Genomic DNA, 18,732 nt, shown 5'->3' on the forward strand with positions numbered 1-18,732 from the left:
AAAGTGCCATCACGAACATTCTTTTCCAAGCCTGAAATCCCAAACTTGTACTACCAGGTTAAAGTTGATGTTGGAAAAAGTTTGACTCAAGACACATGGTTTTCTGCAACTACTGACCTCTGGACCAGTGAAAGCTGGGGGTGGTCAACCTTACAACTGTGGAACCCTACAACTGTGGAACCCTACAACTGTGGAAACACAGTTGTTCCTAGAAGATCACTCGGCTCACAACATCAGAGAGTTTTTTGAGAATATTTTGGAAGAGTGGGGGAGGGGGCAACAAAAATTCCCAGATCTGTGGCTTGGGTGCTTTGGCCATCATTTGAACCTGACCATCTCAAAGGCTCTGAAAATTAAGAGAGTTGACACAGCAGTCAAGGCCTGCCGTCATCTGGTCCAAGGCTTCTCACGGAGCTGGAAGAGAAGGAGAGAACTTGAGAGAAAAGCAAGCTGCCCACAACATGCCACAGAAAGATCTGATCCATGATGTGGTGACTCGATGGGGGATCTACACACAAGATGCTTGAGCGTTTCCTCAGACAACAGCAGCCAGTCTGTGCGACACTGGCTGGAGAAAGAGTAAGATGGCATCTGATGCCCAAGGATGCCGACATAAGTGTCATGGAGCAACTGTGCCAGCTCCTTGAACCTCTGAGCAAGTTTATAGATGCACTTGCCTCAGAGACACGAGTGACACTGTCAGCCATCAAGCCACTTCTGGACTACGTCACACGTGATCTTCTGGTGGAAAAGGATAAGGAGCCATCCCTGACCAGGGAGATAATATGGAGCCATCCCTGACCAGGGAGATGATATGGAGCCATCCCTGACCAGGGAGATGATACGGAGCCATCCCTGACCAGGGAGATGATATGGAGCCATCCCTGACCAGGGAGATGATATGGAGCCATCCCTGACCAGGAGATGATATGGAGCCATCCCTGACCAGGGAGATGATATGGAGCCATCCCTGACCAGGGAGAGGATACGGAGCCATCCCTGACCAGGGAGATGATATGGAGCCATCCCTGACCAGGGAGAGGATACGGAGCCATCCCTGACCAGGGAGATGATATGGAGCCATCCCTGACCAGGGAGATGATATGGAGCCATCCCTGACCAGGGAGATGATATGGAGCCATCCCTGACCAGGGAGAGGATACGGAGCCATCCCTGACCAGGGAGATAATATGGAGCCATCCCTGACCAGGGAGATGATATGGAGCCATCCCTGACCAGGGAGATGATATGGAGCCATCCCTGACCAGGGAGATGATATGGAGCCATCCCTGACCAGGAGATGATATGGAGCCATCCCTGACCAGGGAGATGATATGGAGCCATCCCTGACCAGGAGAGATGAGCCATCCCTGACCAGGGAGATGCCATGCCATCCCTGACCAGGGAGATGATACAGAGCCATCCCTGACCAGGGAGATGATACGGAGCCATCCCTGACCAGGGAGATGATACGGAGCCATCCTTGACCAGGGAGATGATATGGAGCCATCACTGACCAGGGAGATGATACGGAGCCATCCCTGACCAGGGAGATGATATGGAGCCATCACTGACCAGGGAGATGATACGGAGCCATCCCTGACCAGGGAGATGAAAAGGATGAAAAGGATACGGAGCCATCCCTGACCAGATGATGATACGGAGCCATCCCTGACCAAGGAGATGATAAGGAGCCATCCCTGACCAAGGAGATGAAAAGGATACGGAGCCATCCCTGACCAAGGAGATGAAAAGGATAAGGAGCCATCCCTGACCAGGAGATGATGAGCCAACCAGGGAGATGAAAAGGGAGCCATCCCTGACCAGGGAGATGATACGGAGCCATCCCTGACCAGGGAGATGATATGGAGCTATCCCTGACCAGGGAGATGATACGGAGCCATCCCTGACCAGGGAGATGATATGGAGCCATCCCTGACCAGGGAGATGATACGGAGCCATCCCTGACCAGGGAGATGATATGGAGCCATCCCTGACCAGGGAGATGATATGGAGCTATCCCTGACCAGGGAGATGATACGGAGCCATCCCTGACCAGGGAGATGATACGGAGCCATCCCTGACCAGGGAGATGATACGGAGCCATCCCTGACCAGGGAGATGAAAAGGATACAGAGCCATCCCTGATGATGATGATAGGGAGATGAAAAGGATAATGAGAGAAGACCTTAACAACAGCTACAAAGAGAGTCTTGCACGTGGCTTGTTTCATTGACCGCCGCTTCAAAAGGAGCTTTTCAGATGAGCTTGAGGCTGCAAAAGTTGACACTGACAGCTGTGTCCAGGAGGCCTTGAAGCTGGCAGCTGCACAAGTCAGGGAAGAACCACAAAGTACCAGCAGCACCTCCACCACCAACACCCTCACAGCGGCATCAGAGGGGAAAGGCCTGGCTGGGTTGCTGAGAAAGACTACCTCAACAAGGCAGTAGAGGGGAAAGGCCTGGCTGGGTTACTGAGAAAGATCACCTCAACAAGGCAGTAGAGGGGAAAGGCCTGGCTGGGTTACTGAGAAAGATCACCTCAACAAGGCAGTAGAAGGGAAAGGCCTGGCTGGGTTACTGAGAAAGATCACCTCAACAAGGCAGTAGAGGGAAAGGCCTGGCTGGGTTACTGAGAAAGACTACCTCAACAAGGCAGTAGAGGGGAAAGGCCTGGCTGGGTTGCTGAGAAAGACTACCTCAACAAGGCAGTAGAGGGGAAAGGCCTGGCTGGGTTACTGAGAAAGACTACCTCAACAAGGCAGTAGAGGGGAAAGGCCTGGCTGGGTTACTGAGAAAGACTACCTCAACAAGGCAGCAGAGGGGAAAGGCCTGGCTGGGTTACTGAGAAAGACTACCTCAACAAGGCAGTAGAGAGGAAAGGCCTGGCTGGGTTAGTGAGAAAGACTACCTCAACAAGGCAGTAGAGGGGAAAAGGCCTGGCTGGGTTACTGAGAAAGATCACCTCAACAAGGCAGCAGAGGGGAAAGGCCTGGCTGGGTTACTGAGAAAGATTACTTCAACAAGGCAGTAGAGGGGAAAGGCCTGGCTGGGTTACTGAGAAAGATCACCTCAACAAGGCAGTAGAGGGGAAAGGCCTGGCTGGGTTACTGAGAAAGATTACCTCAACAAGGTAGCAGAGAGGCGAAGAGGGTCAGATTCTGACCTCTCCAGAAGACAAAATGAAAGAAGAGATAAAGGTCTACCTGTCTCTACCAACAATTCCAGCAGAAGAGGATCCACTGGTGTTGTGGAGGGGCCATGCATCAGAGCTGCCTCACCTTGCCAGGGTTGCCAGGAAGCTTTTGTGCAGCCCAGCAACCAGCGTGCCATCAGAGAGTGTGTTCAGTGCCAGCGGGCAAATTGTCTCCCCTCGCTGATCAGTACTTAAACCGGACAAAGTCAATATGCTGACATTTTTACATTTCAATCTCAAGTGAACAAAGACGCATCCATACAGGATGTTAGACCAGCAGCACCTTATGTCTTTATGAAGGAGAGAAAAGACATACAGGATGTTAGACCAGCAGCACCTTATGTCTTTATGAAGGAGAGAACAGACATACAGGATGTTAGACCAGCAGCACCTTATGTCTTTATGAAGGAGAGAACAGACATACAGGACGTTAGGCCAGCAGCACCTTATGTCTTTATGAAGGAGAGAACAGACATACAGGATGTTAGACCAGCAGCACCTTATGTCTTTATGAAGGAGAGAACATACATACAGGATGTTAGGCCAGCAGCACCTTATGTCTTTATGAAGGAGAGAACAGACATACAGGATGTTAGACCAGCAGCACCTTATGTCTTTATGAAGGAGAGAACATACATACAGGATGTTAGGCCAGCAGCACCTTATGTCTTTATGAAGGAGAGAACAGACATACAGGATGTTAGACCAGCAGCACCTTATGTCTTTATGAAGGAGAGAACAGACATACAGGATGTTAGGCCAGCAGCACCTTATGTCTTTATGAAGGAGAGAACAGACATACAGGATGTTAGGCCAGCAGCACCTTATGTCTTTATGAAGGAGAGAACAGACATACAGGATGTTAGACCAGCAGCACCTTATGTCTTTATGAAGGAGAGAACATACATACAGGATGTTAGACCAGCAGCACCTTATGTCTTTATGAAGGAGAGAACATACATACAGGATGTTAGACCAGCAGCACCTTGTTCTTTATGAAGGAGAGGACATACATACAAGATGTTTGACCAGCAGCACCTTGTTCTTTATGAAGGAGAGAACGGACATACAGGATGTTAGACCAGCAGCACCTTGTTCTTTATGAAGGAGAGAACGGACATACAATCAGTACTGCACTGGATTTGTTTACATATTTTGTGTTGTTATTTTAATGTCAACACATGCACATTGGATGTGTTTACATATGGTTGTATTGGATGTGTTTACATATGGTTGTGTTGTTCTTACATCCACATTGGATGTGTTTACATATGGTTCTATTGTTCTTACATGCACATTGCTTTACTTGCTTTTATATGCACATTTGATTTGCTTACTTAAGGTTGTGTTCTGCACTAGGGAAACATTTATGGCTCATGGACACATGGTGCCATCTTTAATGTTATTGATATTATTTTAATGTTTATGCACACAAAACGTTTATTGGTTGGTTTTCAATATAAAACTTGGTGAAATGATTTCAGTGTATCAGTACTTTTTGAACATTTCCAGCACGTTTTAACAATAAACACTGATAATACTGATTACCGTGATCATTTTGGTCACCATAATCGTGATATGACATTCTCATATCCTTTCATCTCTAATCTAGATAGTGTGTTTTGAGTTTCCACTTTCTGAGGTGTTGAGGCCTTGTTTTTGAAAGAGAAAATATGTTTTTGTCCATTAAAATAACATAAAATTGATCAGAAATAGGGTGTAGACATTGTTTATATTGTAAATGACTATTGTAGCTGAAAACGGCAGATTTTTCATGGAATATCGACATTGGTCACGATAACAACACCCACCCGTAGCACACGCTCCAGCAGGTATATGTCACTGGTCATCCCCGAAGCCAACACCTCCTTTGGCCGCCTTTCCTTCCAGTTCTCTGCTGCTAATGACTGGAACGAATTGCAAAAATTGCTGAAGCTGGAGACTTATATTTCCCTCACCAACTTTAAACATCAACTGTCTGAGCAGCTAACCGATCGCTGCAGCTGTTCATAGCCCATCTGTAAATAGCCGATCCAATCTACCTACCTCATCCCCATATTGTTTTTATTTACTTTTCTGCTCTTTTGCACATCAGTATTTGTACTTGCACATCACCATCTGCTCATCTGTCATTCCAGTGTTAATTTGCTAAATTGTAATTACTTCGCTATTATGGCCTATTTATTGCCTTACCTCCTCACTCCATTTGCACTCACTGTACATAGACTATTTTTTGTGTTATTGACTGTACGCTTGTTTATTCCATGTGTAACTTTGTGTTGTTGTTTGTGTCGCATTGCTTTGCATTATCTTGGCCAGGTCGCAGTTGTAAATGAGAACTTGTTCTCAACTAGCCTTCCTGGTTAAATAAAGGTGAAATAAAAATAAAATAAATAAAAATAGGTGTAAAGAGGCCCATTATCAGCAACCATCATTCCTGTGTTCCAATGGCACGTTGTATTAGCCAATCCAAGTTTATCATTTTAAAAGGCTAATTGATCATTAGACAACCCTTTTCCAATTATGTTAGCACAGCTGAAAACTGTTGTTCTGATTTAAAGACGCAATAAAACTGTCCCTCTTTAGACTTGTTGAGTATCTGGAGCATCAGCATGTGTGGGTTCGATTGCTGGCTCAAAATGACCAGAAACAAAGTACTTTGTTCTGAAACTCAGTCTATTCTTGTTCTGAGAAATGAAGGCTATTCCATGCGAGAAATTGCCAAGAAACTGAAGCTATCGTACAATGCTGGGTACTACTCCCTTCACAGAACGGCGCAAAACGGGCTCTAACCAAAATAGAAAGAGGGGTGGGAGGCCCTGGTGCACAACTGAACAAGAGGACAAGTACATGAGAGTGTCTCGTTTGAGAAACAGACGCCTCACAAGTCCTCAACTGGCAGCTTAATGAAATATTACCCGCAAAACACCAATCTCAATGTCAACAGGGAAGAGGTGACCCCGGGATGCTGGCCTTCTAGTCAGAGTTCCTCTGTCCAGTGTCTGTGTTCTTTTGCCCATCTTAATATTTTCTTTTTATTGGCCAGTCTGAGATATGGCTTTTTCTTTGCAACTCTGCCTAGAAGGCCAGCATCCCAGATTCGCCTCTTCACTGTTAACGATGAGACTGGTGTAAACTTATACAATCGTATAAGTTTACACATCAAAATATCTTGATTCACGCATTCCTGCTTGGATGTTAAATGAAGCAACTTGATTCTTGAATACCTCAGTTGTCTATTCTTTACACTTCTTAAAGTTGGATTCTTTATGAATTGGATTCGTAACATATCAGACCATTTTGTTTATTTTTTGCAGGATGTAACATATCATATGAAATTGATGACATACTGTAGTACACAATTGGATGGAAAAGTTATGACACCAGTGGAAAATGTTAGTCAGGATCCCTGTAATAGTAATTAAAGGGATACTTCAGGATTTTGGCAATGAGGCCCTTTATCTACTTGCCCAGATTCAGATGAACTCATGGATACCATTTTGATGTCTCTGTGTACAGTATGAACGTTAGAGGTAGTTTCGCCAGCCAATGCTAACTAGCGTTAGCGCAACGACTGGAAGTCTATGGGTATCTACTAGCATTCTAACCTACCTCGAACTTCCTTCATACTGGACACAAAGACATCAAAATGGTATCCGGTGGGAGTTGGCAGCAGGCACTGTGATATGGGCTGGTGTGGATAAAGTGCCAGGGACGGATTCTTGTCCCAGTCCACCCCTGATAAGAAGCTGTTACTGCGTTCTTTATGTTTTTCTATGGAGGCATGCTGTATCTTTTAATGTTTTGCTTTTGATCGTAAAGACTATCAACTGGAAATTTAGCACCACAGTGTTACACTCCAAACTTGTTTCAATATTTCAATATTATTTTACCAAGGTCAATTCCCATTTTTTAAAGCACAGAACTGTCGTACTCCGAAGACAGGCAGCTGGAGGTCTGGGTATAAGCATCAAAGTAAGTGGTTCATTTTCATCAATAAAAATATTGGGCCTTTATTAGGAGATTTGAATGCATACATGGTATAGATGAGGAAGTTCCTGGTACTGTGTCTGCTAGAACAACGTACAGTTCACACATGGTACAGATAAGGAAGTTACTGTGTCTGCTAGAACAACGTACAGTTCACACATGGTACAGATAAGGAAGTTACTGTGTCTGCTAGAACAACGTACAGTTCACACATGGTACAGATAAGGAAGTTACTGTGTCTGCTACAGTTGAAAGTCGGAAGTTTACATACACCTTAGCCAAATACATTTAAACTCAGATTTTCAAAATTCTTATAATTTAATACAAGTAACAATTCCCTGTTTTAGGTCAGTTATGATCACCACTTTAATTTAAGAATGTGAAATGTCAGAATAATAGTAGAGAGAATAATTTCAGCTTTTATTTATTTTATCACATTCCCAGTGGGTCAGAAGTTTACATAAACTCAATTAGTACTTGGTAGCATTGCCTTTAAATTGTTTAACTTGGATCAAACTTTTCGGGTAGCCTTCCACAAGCTTCCCACAGTAAGTTGGGTGAATTTTGGCCCATTCCTCCTGACAGAGCTGGTATAACTGAGTCAGGTTTATAGGCCTCCTTGCTCGCACACGCTTTTTCAGTTCTGCCCACGAATATTCTATAGGATTGAGGTCAGGGCTTTGTGATGGCCACTCCAATACCTTGACTTTGTTGTCTTTAAGCCATTTTGCCACAACTTTGGAAGTATGCTTGGGGTCATTGTCCATTTGGAAGACCCAACTGATGTCTTGAGATGTTTTTTTTTTTCTCAATATATACACATAATTTTCCTGCCTCATGATGCCATCTATTTTGTGAAAAGCACCAGTCCCTCCTGCAGCAAAGCACCTCCACAACATAATGCTGCCACCCCCATGCTTCACGGTTGGGATGGTGTTCTTCGGCTTGCAAGCCTCCCCCTTTTTCATCCAAACAGTTCTATTTTTGTTTCATCAGACCAGAGGACATTTCTCCAAAAAGTACAATCTTTGTCCCCATGTGGAGTTGCAAACCGCAGTCTGGCTTTTTATGGCGGTTTTGGAGCAGTGGCTTCTTCCTTGCTGAGCAGCCTTTCAGGCTATGTCGATATAGGACTCATTTTACTGTGGATATAGATACTTTTTTTTACAAGGTCCTTTGCTGTTGTTCTGGGATTCACACCAAAGTACGTTCATCTCTAGGAGACAGAACACTTCTTCTTCCTGAGCGGTATGATGGCTGCGTGGTCCCATGGTGTTTATACTTGCATACTATTATTTGTACAGATGAACGTGGTACCTTCAGGTGTTTGGAAATTGTTCCCAAGGACAAACCAGACTTGTGGAGGTCTACAATTTTTTTCTGAGCTCTTGGCTGATTTCTTTTGATTTTCCCATGATGTCAAGCAAAGAGGCACTAAGTTTGAAGGTAGGCCTTGAAATACATCCACAGGTACACCTCCAATTGACTCAAATTATGTAAATTATGTCAATTAGCCTATCAGAAGCTTCTAAGCCACATAATTTTCTGGAATTTTCGAAGCTGTTTAAAGGCACAGTCAACTTAGTGTATGTAAACTTCTGACCCACTGAAATTGTGATACAGTGAATTATAAGTGAAATAATCTGTCTGTAAACAATTGTTGGAAAAATTACTTGTGTCATGCACAAAGTCGATGTCCTTAACCGACTTGCCAAAACTATAGTTTGTTAACAAAACATTTGTGGAGAGGTTGAAAAACGAGTTTTAATGACTCCAACTTAAGGGTATGTAAACTTCCGACTTCAACTGTATATCAACGTACAGTTCTTTGTGGATTGAAACTTTGATCTGCTTGCTTGTTCAGTGCATATTTTCCGTAGATTTATATAAATGTTACACTTTGTGATTAATAATGACCTTTCTCTTGTGACTCTCAGGGCGGTGCTGAGCATAACGTGCCTGTGGTCATTTCAAAGATGTTTAAAGATCAAGCAGGTAAGTATTGAAAGTTTCTCCCAGTGATGTGGACTGAATCAACCGTCAATGATGTGGACTGAAACATCTGACATTTACACTGCTGTTAAGAAGGATATCAATTTACAACATTTTAGGTTAAGTTGCTTTTATGTCATGCAGTTACTGTATGACTACTAAACCAGAATGCAGTTGCTAAGGTATAGATGGAAATCTGCTGATGAGGTATAAATCAGTGGTTTAATTGTAATGGATAGAAACTAGACACGTTCTGTTTCAACTTAGCTATTAGAACCCCCCTTCTGTAAGTGAAAGCATGAATTCATGCCTCTAATAACCCAGAGAGGAACATGCCTTTAATTAACCAGAGAGGAACATGTCTTTAATTAACCAGAGAGGAACATGCCTTTAATTAACCAGAGAGGAACATGTCTTTAATTAACCAGAGAGGAACATGTCTTTAATTAACCAGAGAGAAACATGTCTTTAATTAACCAGAGAGGAACATGTCTTTAATTAACCAGAGAGGAACATGTCTTTAATTAACCAGAGAGGAACATGCCTTTAATTAACCAGAGAGGAACATGTCTTTAATTAACCAGAGAGGAACATGCCTTTAATTAACCAGAGAGGAACATGCCTTTAATTAACCAGAGAGGAACATGCCTTTAATTAACCAGAGAGGAACATGTCTTTAATTAACCAGAGAGGAACATGCCTTTAATTAACCAGAGAGGAACATGTCTTTAATTAACCAGAGAGGAACATGTCTTTAATTAACCAGAGAGGAACATGTCTTTAATTAACCAGAGAGGAACATGTCTTTAATTAACCAGAGAGGAACATGTCTTTAATTAACCAGAGAGGAACATGTCTTTAATTAACCAGAGAGGAACATGTCTTTAATTAACCAGAGAGGAACATGTCTTTAATTAACCATAGGAACATGTCTTTAATTAACCAGAGAGGAACATGTCTTTAATTAACCAGAGAGGAACATGTCTTTAATTAACCAGATAGGAACATGTCTTTAATTAACCAGAGAGGAAAGTTAACGTCCTGCCTCTAATAAACCAGAGACGAACATGTCTTTAATTAACTAGAGGAAAGTTAACATCCTTCTTCAGAGAGGAACATGTATTTAATTAACCAGAGAGGAAAGTTAACGTCCTGCCTCTAATAAACCAGAGAGGAACATGTCTTTAATTAACCAGAGGAAAGTTAACATCCTTCTTCAGAGAGGAACATGTCTTTAATTAACCAGAGGAAAGTTAACATCCTTCTTCAGAGAGGAAAGTTAATGTCCTGCCTCTAATAAACCAGAGAGGAACATGTCTTTAATTAACTAGAGGAAAGTTAACATCCTTCTTCAGAGAGGAACATGTCTTTAATTAACCAGAGAGGAACATGTCTTTAATTAACCAGAGGAAAGTTAACATCCTTCTTCAGAGACGAACATGTCTTTAATTAACCAGAGGAAAGTTAACATCCTTCTTCAGAGAGGAACATGTCTTTAATTAACTAGAGGAAAGTTAACATCCTTCTTCAGAGAGGAACATGTCTTTAATTAACTAGAGGAAAGTTAACATCCTTCTTCAGAGAGGAACATGTCTTTAATTAACTAGAGGAAAGTTAACATCCTTCTTCAGAGAGGAACATGTCTTTAATTAACCAGAGGAAAGTTAACATCCTGCCTCTAATAAACCAGAGAGGAACATGTCTTTAATTAACTAGAGGAAAGTTAACGTCCTGCCTCTAATAAACCAGAGAGGAACATGTCTTTAATTAACTAGAGGAAAGTTAACATCCTTCTTCAGAGAGGAACATGTCTTTAATTAACCAGAGGAAAGTTAACATCCTTCTTCAGAGAGGAACATGTCTTTAATTAACCAGAGGAAAGTTAACATCCTTCTTCAGAGAGGAACATGTCTTTAATTAACTAGAGGAAAGTTAACATCCTTCTTCAGAGAGGAACATGTCTTTAATTAACCAGAGGAAAGTTAACATCCTTCTTCAGAGAGGAACATGTCTTTAATTAACCAGAGGAAAGTTAACATCCTTCTTCAGAGAGGAACGTGTCTTTAATTAACTAGAGGAAAGTTAACATCCTTCTTCAGAGAGCCATGGAAATCTTTTCACCAGTTAAGAAGTGTCATTGTTTTGTAAATCGCTGCTGCAAATGACTTATTAGTTCCATATTTCATGGTTTCCTGTGTTCCTGAGAGCTCTATGGTGTCAGAGGAGATTAAGCAGACAGGAACATTGATTGCTATTTCCATCGTGAATGGGAATTAGTAATTATTTTCTAATGTTTTCATTAACCTTTGACACTCAACGATTGCCTCCTGCAGCAGATCAAACTGGGAAGCTATTCGTCGGGGACGCTATGTTACAGGTTAGTGCACTGGCTCTTAGCTTTTATCTGTCAAAGCTGCCTGAGGTCAGAGGTCAGAGACAGAGAGATATGCTCTTTTGAATTTGAATTGAGCTGCCCTCTTCCATTGGAGTGTGAGTTGTAATTTCAAAAGATGCTATTTGACCCGGCTACAAAATACATAAAATTAGAATTTGATCATAGATCCAACCGATAAACAAAAATGTATATTTATTTGCTTACCTTTTCTGCTCTGTGTGTCTCTCATCAGATTCAACGCGTGGCTGTAAAATAACCAAACAATATTTACAATGACACTTTTAAATCAGTTAGTTTGCCACACTGTGCTTCATACTTTCTCCTTTACTCTGTTTAGATCAATGGCATTAATGTCGAACATTGTAGTCATGAAGAAGTTGTGAGTATAATTTAATTAGCTGCTGCACAGACATTGTCACGTACTCTTTTCCCAGATTGGAAAGCAAAATCATTCCATGTGATTGCCAAAAGCTGAGACATGCTTCGTCAAGCGAACAGCTCTGTCATGTCATACTGGAGGCTAATTTAGTTTGTCTTGTTTTCTCGTCCTGACTGTGACAAATCGATATGGAGTATATTCATTAGACAAAAGCTGCACAGAACTTGAGTCTCCGAGTTTAGGGGAACTATCAGCAATTCTTGCTCTCATGCTCTCTCTCTATCTATCTCTCTCTCTCTCTCTCTCTCTGTCTCTCTCTCTCTCTCTCTCTCTCTCTCTCTCTCTCTCTCTCTCTCTCTCTCTCTCTCTCTCTCTCTCCCCTCTCTCTCTCTCTCTCTCTCTCTCTCTCTCTCTCTCTCTCTCTCTCTCTCTGTCTCTCTCTCTCTCTCTCTCTCTCTCTCTCTCTCTCTGTCTCTCCCCCTCTCTCTCTCTCTATCTCTCTCTCTCTCTCTCTATCTCTCTCTCTCTCTCTCTCTCTCTCTCTCTCTCTCTCTCTCTCTCTCTCTCTCTCTCTCTCTCTCTGTCTCTCCCCCTCTCTCTCTCTCTCTGTCTCTCTCTACTTAGCGCCAAACAGCTGTTCTCTTCTATTCACCTCCAGAACGTCAGAGACATCATGAGCAATTCATTTCGGGAAAATGTAAAGCGTATATAGTCAAGCTGCCTCAATAGTCACCAGCTATAGCAACAAGGGCAAACGACTGATGTTGTTGGGAAGAAGTAGAATATATTAATTGTTGACAATAAAGCTGAGGGTAGTTGGAAAGGAAAGGCTTTCATTCGGATACAAATCTGAAAAATAAGCATGAACATTTGTATAATTGTAGGCCTACTGCTAAAAAACAACCTTATTTCTTGACTTGGCTCTGTCTGTGCCATATCAAGTGCAGATACCTTCTAGAAATCAGATAATGGGTTTGTGTGATCTCAGACATTGAGAGAGTAATTACTTTATATTATTGGCTTGTATTTTGCTAGCTTCTCACCAGGCAAATGAATGGCTATATTTGAAGTTATAGTATTGTATGTGATTACTGAAGTGACATCAATTCAGACAGGGCTTAACTGCTGATTGCATATTCTGTATTTTGCTCAAGTGGTGCGTTGCGTGTGCTTAAGTGCTGTACAGCTACATGTACTTGTGGCTTGTTATTTTATTCATCTGAGATGACAAGCTCTCATTCTCTCTCTCATCCCCCCTCTCTCTCTCTCTCTCTCTCTCTCATCCTCTCTCTCTCATCCTCTCTCTCACTCTCTCTCTCATCCCCTCTCTCTCTCTCTCTCTCTCTCTCTCTCTCTCTCTCTCTCATCCTCTCTCATCCTCTCTCTCTCTCTCTCTCTCTCTCATCCTCTCTCTCTCTCTCTCTCTCAACCTCTCTCATCCTCTCTCTCTCTCATCTCTCTCTCTCTCTCTCTCTCATCCTCTCTCTCTCTCTCCCCTCTCTCACTCTCATCATCTCTCTCTCTCTCTCTCTCATCCTCTCTCTCTCCCTCTCTATCTCTCTCATCATCCTCTCATCTCTCTCTCTCTCTCTCTCTCTCTCATCCTCCCTTTCTCTCACTCTCTCTCTCTCTCTCTCTCTCTCTCTCTCTCTCTCTCTCTCTCTCTCTCTCTCTCATCCTCCCTTTCTCTCCCTCTCTCTCTCTCTCTCTCTCTCCTCTGGCAGGTTCATCTCCTGCGGACTGCCGGGGAGGAAGTCACCATCACTGTGCGGTACCTCAGGGAAGTTCCATCTTTTCTAAAGCTCCCATTGGGTAAGAGTTCTGAGTGGATTCACCATTACATGTTTCATGTCGTATTCTGTACTGTAACTACGCATTCAAAAAATGGAGAGGAGTTGTTGTGCTAGTGGCATCACTACAGATACCCTGGTTCAAATCCAGGTTGTATCACAACCGCCCGTGATTGGCAGTCCCATAGGGTGGCGCACAATTGGCCCAGGTTTGGCCGGTGTAGGTCGTTATTGTAAATACGAATTTGTTCTTAACTGACATGCCTAGTTATTTTTATTAACCTCTGAGGTTTGCTGTATTCTTCAGAAGATTGGCTAGAACAGTAGCTGGGGCTTCAGTACCTAAGCTAATGCCACATCAAACACCTGCATTTGTTTTTGTTGGCCTCCCTGCTTGACCTACAGCATGCAAGAATACACAGTGAAGGGGAAAGTCATGCAACAGACTGCTGTCATCTGCTCTTACATTGAAGGTTGTTTTCTTTGGTCTGTTTTAGCACCCAATAGCACCCAATAGCACCCAATAGCTTTGATGTCCAGAATCCTAGCAACCTTATTGAGTCTAGAAATGGACCTTTGAAGTTGTCGGGCTTGATGACTCAACAATGAAGAAGTAGAGCTTTATGCTGATTGGTTGGATGAGAGAGTGTAAAAAGAGCTCCATTAGACCTAGTTGTATTCTTAGCTATGCTAATGAACCACATGGTCCGGGTCCCAGGTTAGACACATACTAGCACAAGAATCTTAAGATTCTCTACTGACTGGCCACGGTGTTATGATACCTGTGGTGCCCAGAGAGGCAGTCATGGTGTTATGATACCTGAGGTGCCCAGAGAGGCAGTCATGGTGTTATGATACCTGAGGTGCCCAGAGAAGCAGTCATGGTGTTATGATAACTGAAGTGCCCAAAGAGGCAGTCATGGTGTTTGGTCGCTGCTCGTCTGTTTTTTTTGTAAACTTTTGGATTGAGGGAACAATGCTGTCTCTATACTGTATACAATGTTTATCATCTGTACATTATATATATATATATATATATATATATATATATATATATATTCTGTCTATATATATATTCAATATTCTGTCTGTTTATTCTGTTTACTGTGGCAGCATGATATCACTAAAACACATTCTGTTCATGTACTGTACATGAACCTGGCCTATAAAGGTGATTGAGGTAGAGCCTAAGGCTGATTTTGAGGCTGATTTTGAGGCTGATTCTCAGGCTGATTCTCAGGCTGATTCTGATGCTGATTCTGAGACTGAGGCTGATTCTCAGGCTGATTCTGATGCTGATTCTGAGACTGAGGCTGATTCTCAGGCTGATTCTGAGACTGAGGCTGATTCTCAGGCTGATTCTGAGACTGAGGCTGATTCTCAGGCTGATTCTGAGACTGAGGCTGATTCTCAGGCTGATTCTGAGACTGAGGCTGATTCTCAGGCTGATTCTGAGACTGAGGCTGATTCTCAGGCTGATTCTGAGACTGAGGCTGATTCTCAGGCTGATTCTGCGGCTGAGGCTGAACACATGAAGTATTTCATGTTTCAACAATATAACATTTGCTCTCATGGTTTTCAGGCTCTCCTGTACCACCCGCTGATCAAAGTAGCAGAGTATCTTCACCACTATTTGACAGTGGTTTACATTTAAATGGGAATTCTAGCAACACAGTAAGTAAACCTTTATACAATTGCATTGTTTTTCTTCCATTAAATGTGCTTGTGATTCCAGTAGCATGCATTAAAGTCACACTAATACAAACTGACAATTTGAGAAAGCTCCCAATACCCGGTTTGAGGATTTGATATCTGGTTTAGACTGAGGGAGGCGGTGAGGATGGAAGTTGACAGGTATTCCTACAGTCTCCCCGTAGCCAGATTTAAAGCACAATTCTTGAAATAAACAAAGCATTGCTACAACCATACTCACTTGGCAGTGAACCAATGATGTAGATGGAAGCCAATCAGAGTGATCTTAGCATGTGGCAAAGTGACGTTGCCTTCCTCAGCCCTGAAGTAATGTAACCCATGTTTATAACAACTCCCAGATTCTGTAGTAGATATCTTAGTGGATATGTCATATCTTAGTGGATATGTCATATCTTAGTGGATATGTCATATCTTAGTGGATATGTCATATCTTAGTGGATATGTCATATCTTAGTGGATATGACATATCTTAGTGGATATGTCATATCTTAGTGGATATGACATATCTTAGTGGATATGACATATCTTAGTGGATATGTCATATCTTAGTGGATATGTCATATCTTAGTGGATATGTCATATCTTAGTGGATATGTCATATCTTAGTGGATATGTCATATCTTAGTGGATATGTCATATCTTAGTGGATATGTCATATCTTAGTGGATATGTCATATCTTAGTGGATATGTCATATCTTAGTGGATATGACATATCTTAGTGGATATGACATATCTTAGTGGATATGTCATATCTTAGTGGATATGACATATCTTAGTGGATATGACATATCTTAGTGGATATGTCATATCTTAGTGGATATGTCATATCTTAGTGGATATGTCATATCTTAGTGGATATGTCATATCTTAGTGGATATGTCATATCTTAGTGGATATGTAATATCTTAGTGGATATGTCATATCTTAGTGGATATGACAGGGACTAGTTTAGGAGGGCAGGATGCTGTTGTGGCTCCTCACATGGTATCCCAGAGAGGAAACGTAGCCTACGTGCTGTAGCGATGCCATTTCATAGTAACATCACTCTCATGAGACCTGTCTCCCTGAAAAACATCTTGAACCTCTGCGATCTAATGGCAATAGGGGAAACTGAGTGTACTATTGAAACCCGAGACCGTTAGTACATGCTACAAAAATATTTTAACTGGCCAATTGTTCCTTGTCTTGCAGCTAGATTGTGAGTGGTTTCCCATTCTACATTCTTCACGGTGATTTGAATGTTCCTGGTCTAAAAACACTGCAGAATATTTTCCCAGCATGCACATTTCCTGCCATGCAAATGGTCCTTCTTGCAACAGCTATCTATAGATTCACACCTGATGGAAACCAAAAGCACACTCCAATTGTGTTTTGTAATCTCTAGTATTCGTACCTGACTGACCGTAAGCTTTATTATGAATGAGTGTAGCATATTCAATTCTCAAAAGACTTCATTCCCTGATAGTCTTTGAACATGAAATATTTAGGATGGCGCAGGAAGGACGTCGGAAGGCCCCATTTTCAGAGGAAATCTAGCCCTGTGTCTGTACAGTCTATTGTTATCTTCCCGAACAGCTAGAGAATGTCAATCCTGGAGCACTGAGCTCTGTGGACTGCATTATCACTGTATTCAATTGCAGTATCGCTGCATCATCTCTGCATTATCACTGTATTCAATTGCAGTATCGCTGCATCATCTCTGCATTATCACTATATTAACGGTGTTGTCACTGTATTCACTGCCGTATCACTGTATACTCACTGCATAATCACCACATAATCACTGCATTATCACTGCATTAACAGCGTGGCCACTGTATTCGCTGCAGTATCACTGTATACTCACGGCATAATCACTACATAATCACTGCATTAGCACTGTATTAACAACATGGCCACTGTATTCACTGCAGTATCACTGTATACGCACTGCATAATCACTGCATTATCACTGTATTAACAACATGGCCACTGTATTCACTGCAGTATCACTGTATACGCACTGCATAATCACTGCACTATCACTGTATTAACAACATGGTCACTGTATTCGCTGCAGTATCACTGCATAATCACTGCATTAACTATATTATCATTGTATTCACTGCACTATTACTGCATTAATGTGTTCTTTTCAACTGTGGGAGAATATACTCTGACACATGCTTACCTATGCGTAAACAGGTCAGGTTTTGACTTAATGCGACATCGTGGATCAGCTCTAAGGGGTTCTCATAATAGATCAGCTGTCTGGGTTCTCATAATAGATCAGCTGTCTGGGTTCTCATAATAGATCAGCTGTCTGGGTTCTCATAATAGATCAGCTGTCTGGGTTCTCATAATAGATCAGCTGTCTGGGTTCTCATAATAGATTAGCTGTCTGGGTTCTCATAATAGATCAGCTGTCTGGGTTCTCATAATAGATTAGCTGGCTGGGTTCTCATAATAGATCAGCTGTCTGGGTTCTCATAATAGATCAGCTGGCTGGGTTCTCATAATAGATTAGCTGGCTGGGTTCTCATAATAGATCAGCTGTCTGGGTTCTCATAATAGATTAGCTGGCTGGGTTCTCATAATAGATCAGCTGGCTGGGTTCTCATAATAGATCAGCTGGCTGGGTTCTCATAATAGATCAGCTGGCTGGGTTCTCTACATTAAATTCTGAGGTTGAGAGGGCAGGTGGCTGACAAACATGATTAGCTGGCCCGTTTTCTAACCATAAAAGACCCTCATGAGGTCAACAACATACAATAGCAAAAGCTTCACGCTACGACAAACTGCTCCAGTCAAGAGTAGTAGGCGAACACAAGTCTCATTTGTTTTATTATTTCCTTAAAGCATTTGTTTTTATTCATGCTTTTTTTCAATGCAGTATCAATTATGCCTCCTAGTGTTTTTCATAGTGAAAAAGTAGGACTGAAATGACAGCCATGTTTTAATTTGGTTTCTTCTACAGGATGGTATAATATATCAGTGAACAAACTTTCAACCATGTAGACTAAATACTAGAAACCATGTAGACTAAATACTAGACACCATGTAGACTAAATACTAGAAACCATGTAGACTAAATACTAGACACCATGTAGACTAAATACTAGACACCATGTAGACTAAATACTAGAAACCATGTAGACTAAATACTAGACACCATGTAGACTAAATAACATAAACCATGTAGACTAAATACTAGACACCATGTAGACTAAATACTGGAAACCATGTAGACTAAATAATAGAAACCATGTAGACTAAATACTAGACACCATGTAGACTA

At 42.0% G+C, this 18,732-nt stretch overlaps 1 protein-coding gene across 1 annotated transcript in view; it reads left to right on the top strand.

Annotated features, from left to right (window-relative positions):
- Positions 1-18,732, top strand: part of LOC112255811 (gamma-2-syntrophin-like) — an 88,115-nt gene that overhangs the window by 30,499 nt on the left and 38,884 nt on the right. Inside the window, exons 14-19 of the mRNA XM_042326238.1 lie at positions 7,114-7,170; positions 9,123-9,180; positions 11,511-11,554; positions 11,910-11,951; positions 13,676-13,763; positions 15,324-15,415. Of these exons, the coding sequence (XP_042182172.1) occupies positions 7,114-7,170; positions 9,123-9,180; positions 11,511-11,554; positions 11,910-11,951; positions 13,676-13,763; positions 15,324-15,415 (381 nt within the window). The remainder of the gene's footprint in view (positions 1-7,113; positions 7,171-9,122; positions 9,181-11,510; positions 11,555-11,909; positions 11,952-13,675; positions 13,764-15,323; positions 15,416-18,732) is intronic.

The sequence above is a fragment of the Oncorhynchus tshawytscha genome, linkage group LG08, assembly GCF_018296145.1.
Source record: "Oncorhynchus tshawytscha isolate Ot180627B linkage group LG08, Otsh_v2.0, whole genome shotgun sequence".
Taxonomy (NCBI): Eukaryota; Metazoa; Chordata; class Actinopteri; order Salmoniformes; family Salmonidae; genus Oncorhynchus; species Oncorhynchus tshawytscha.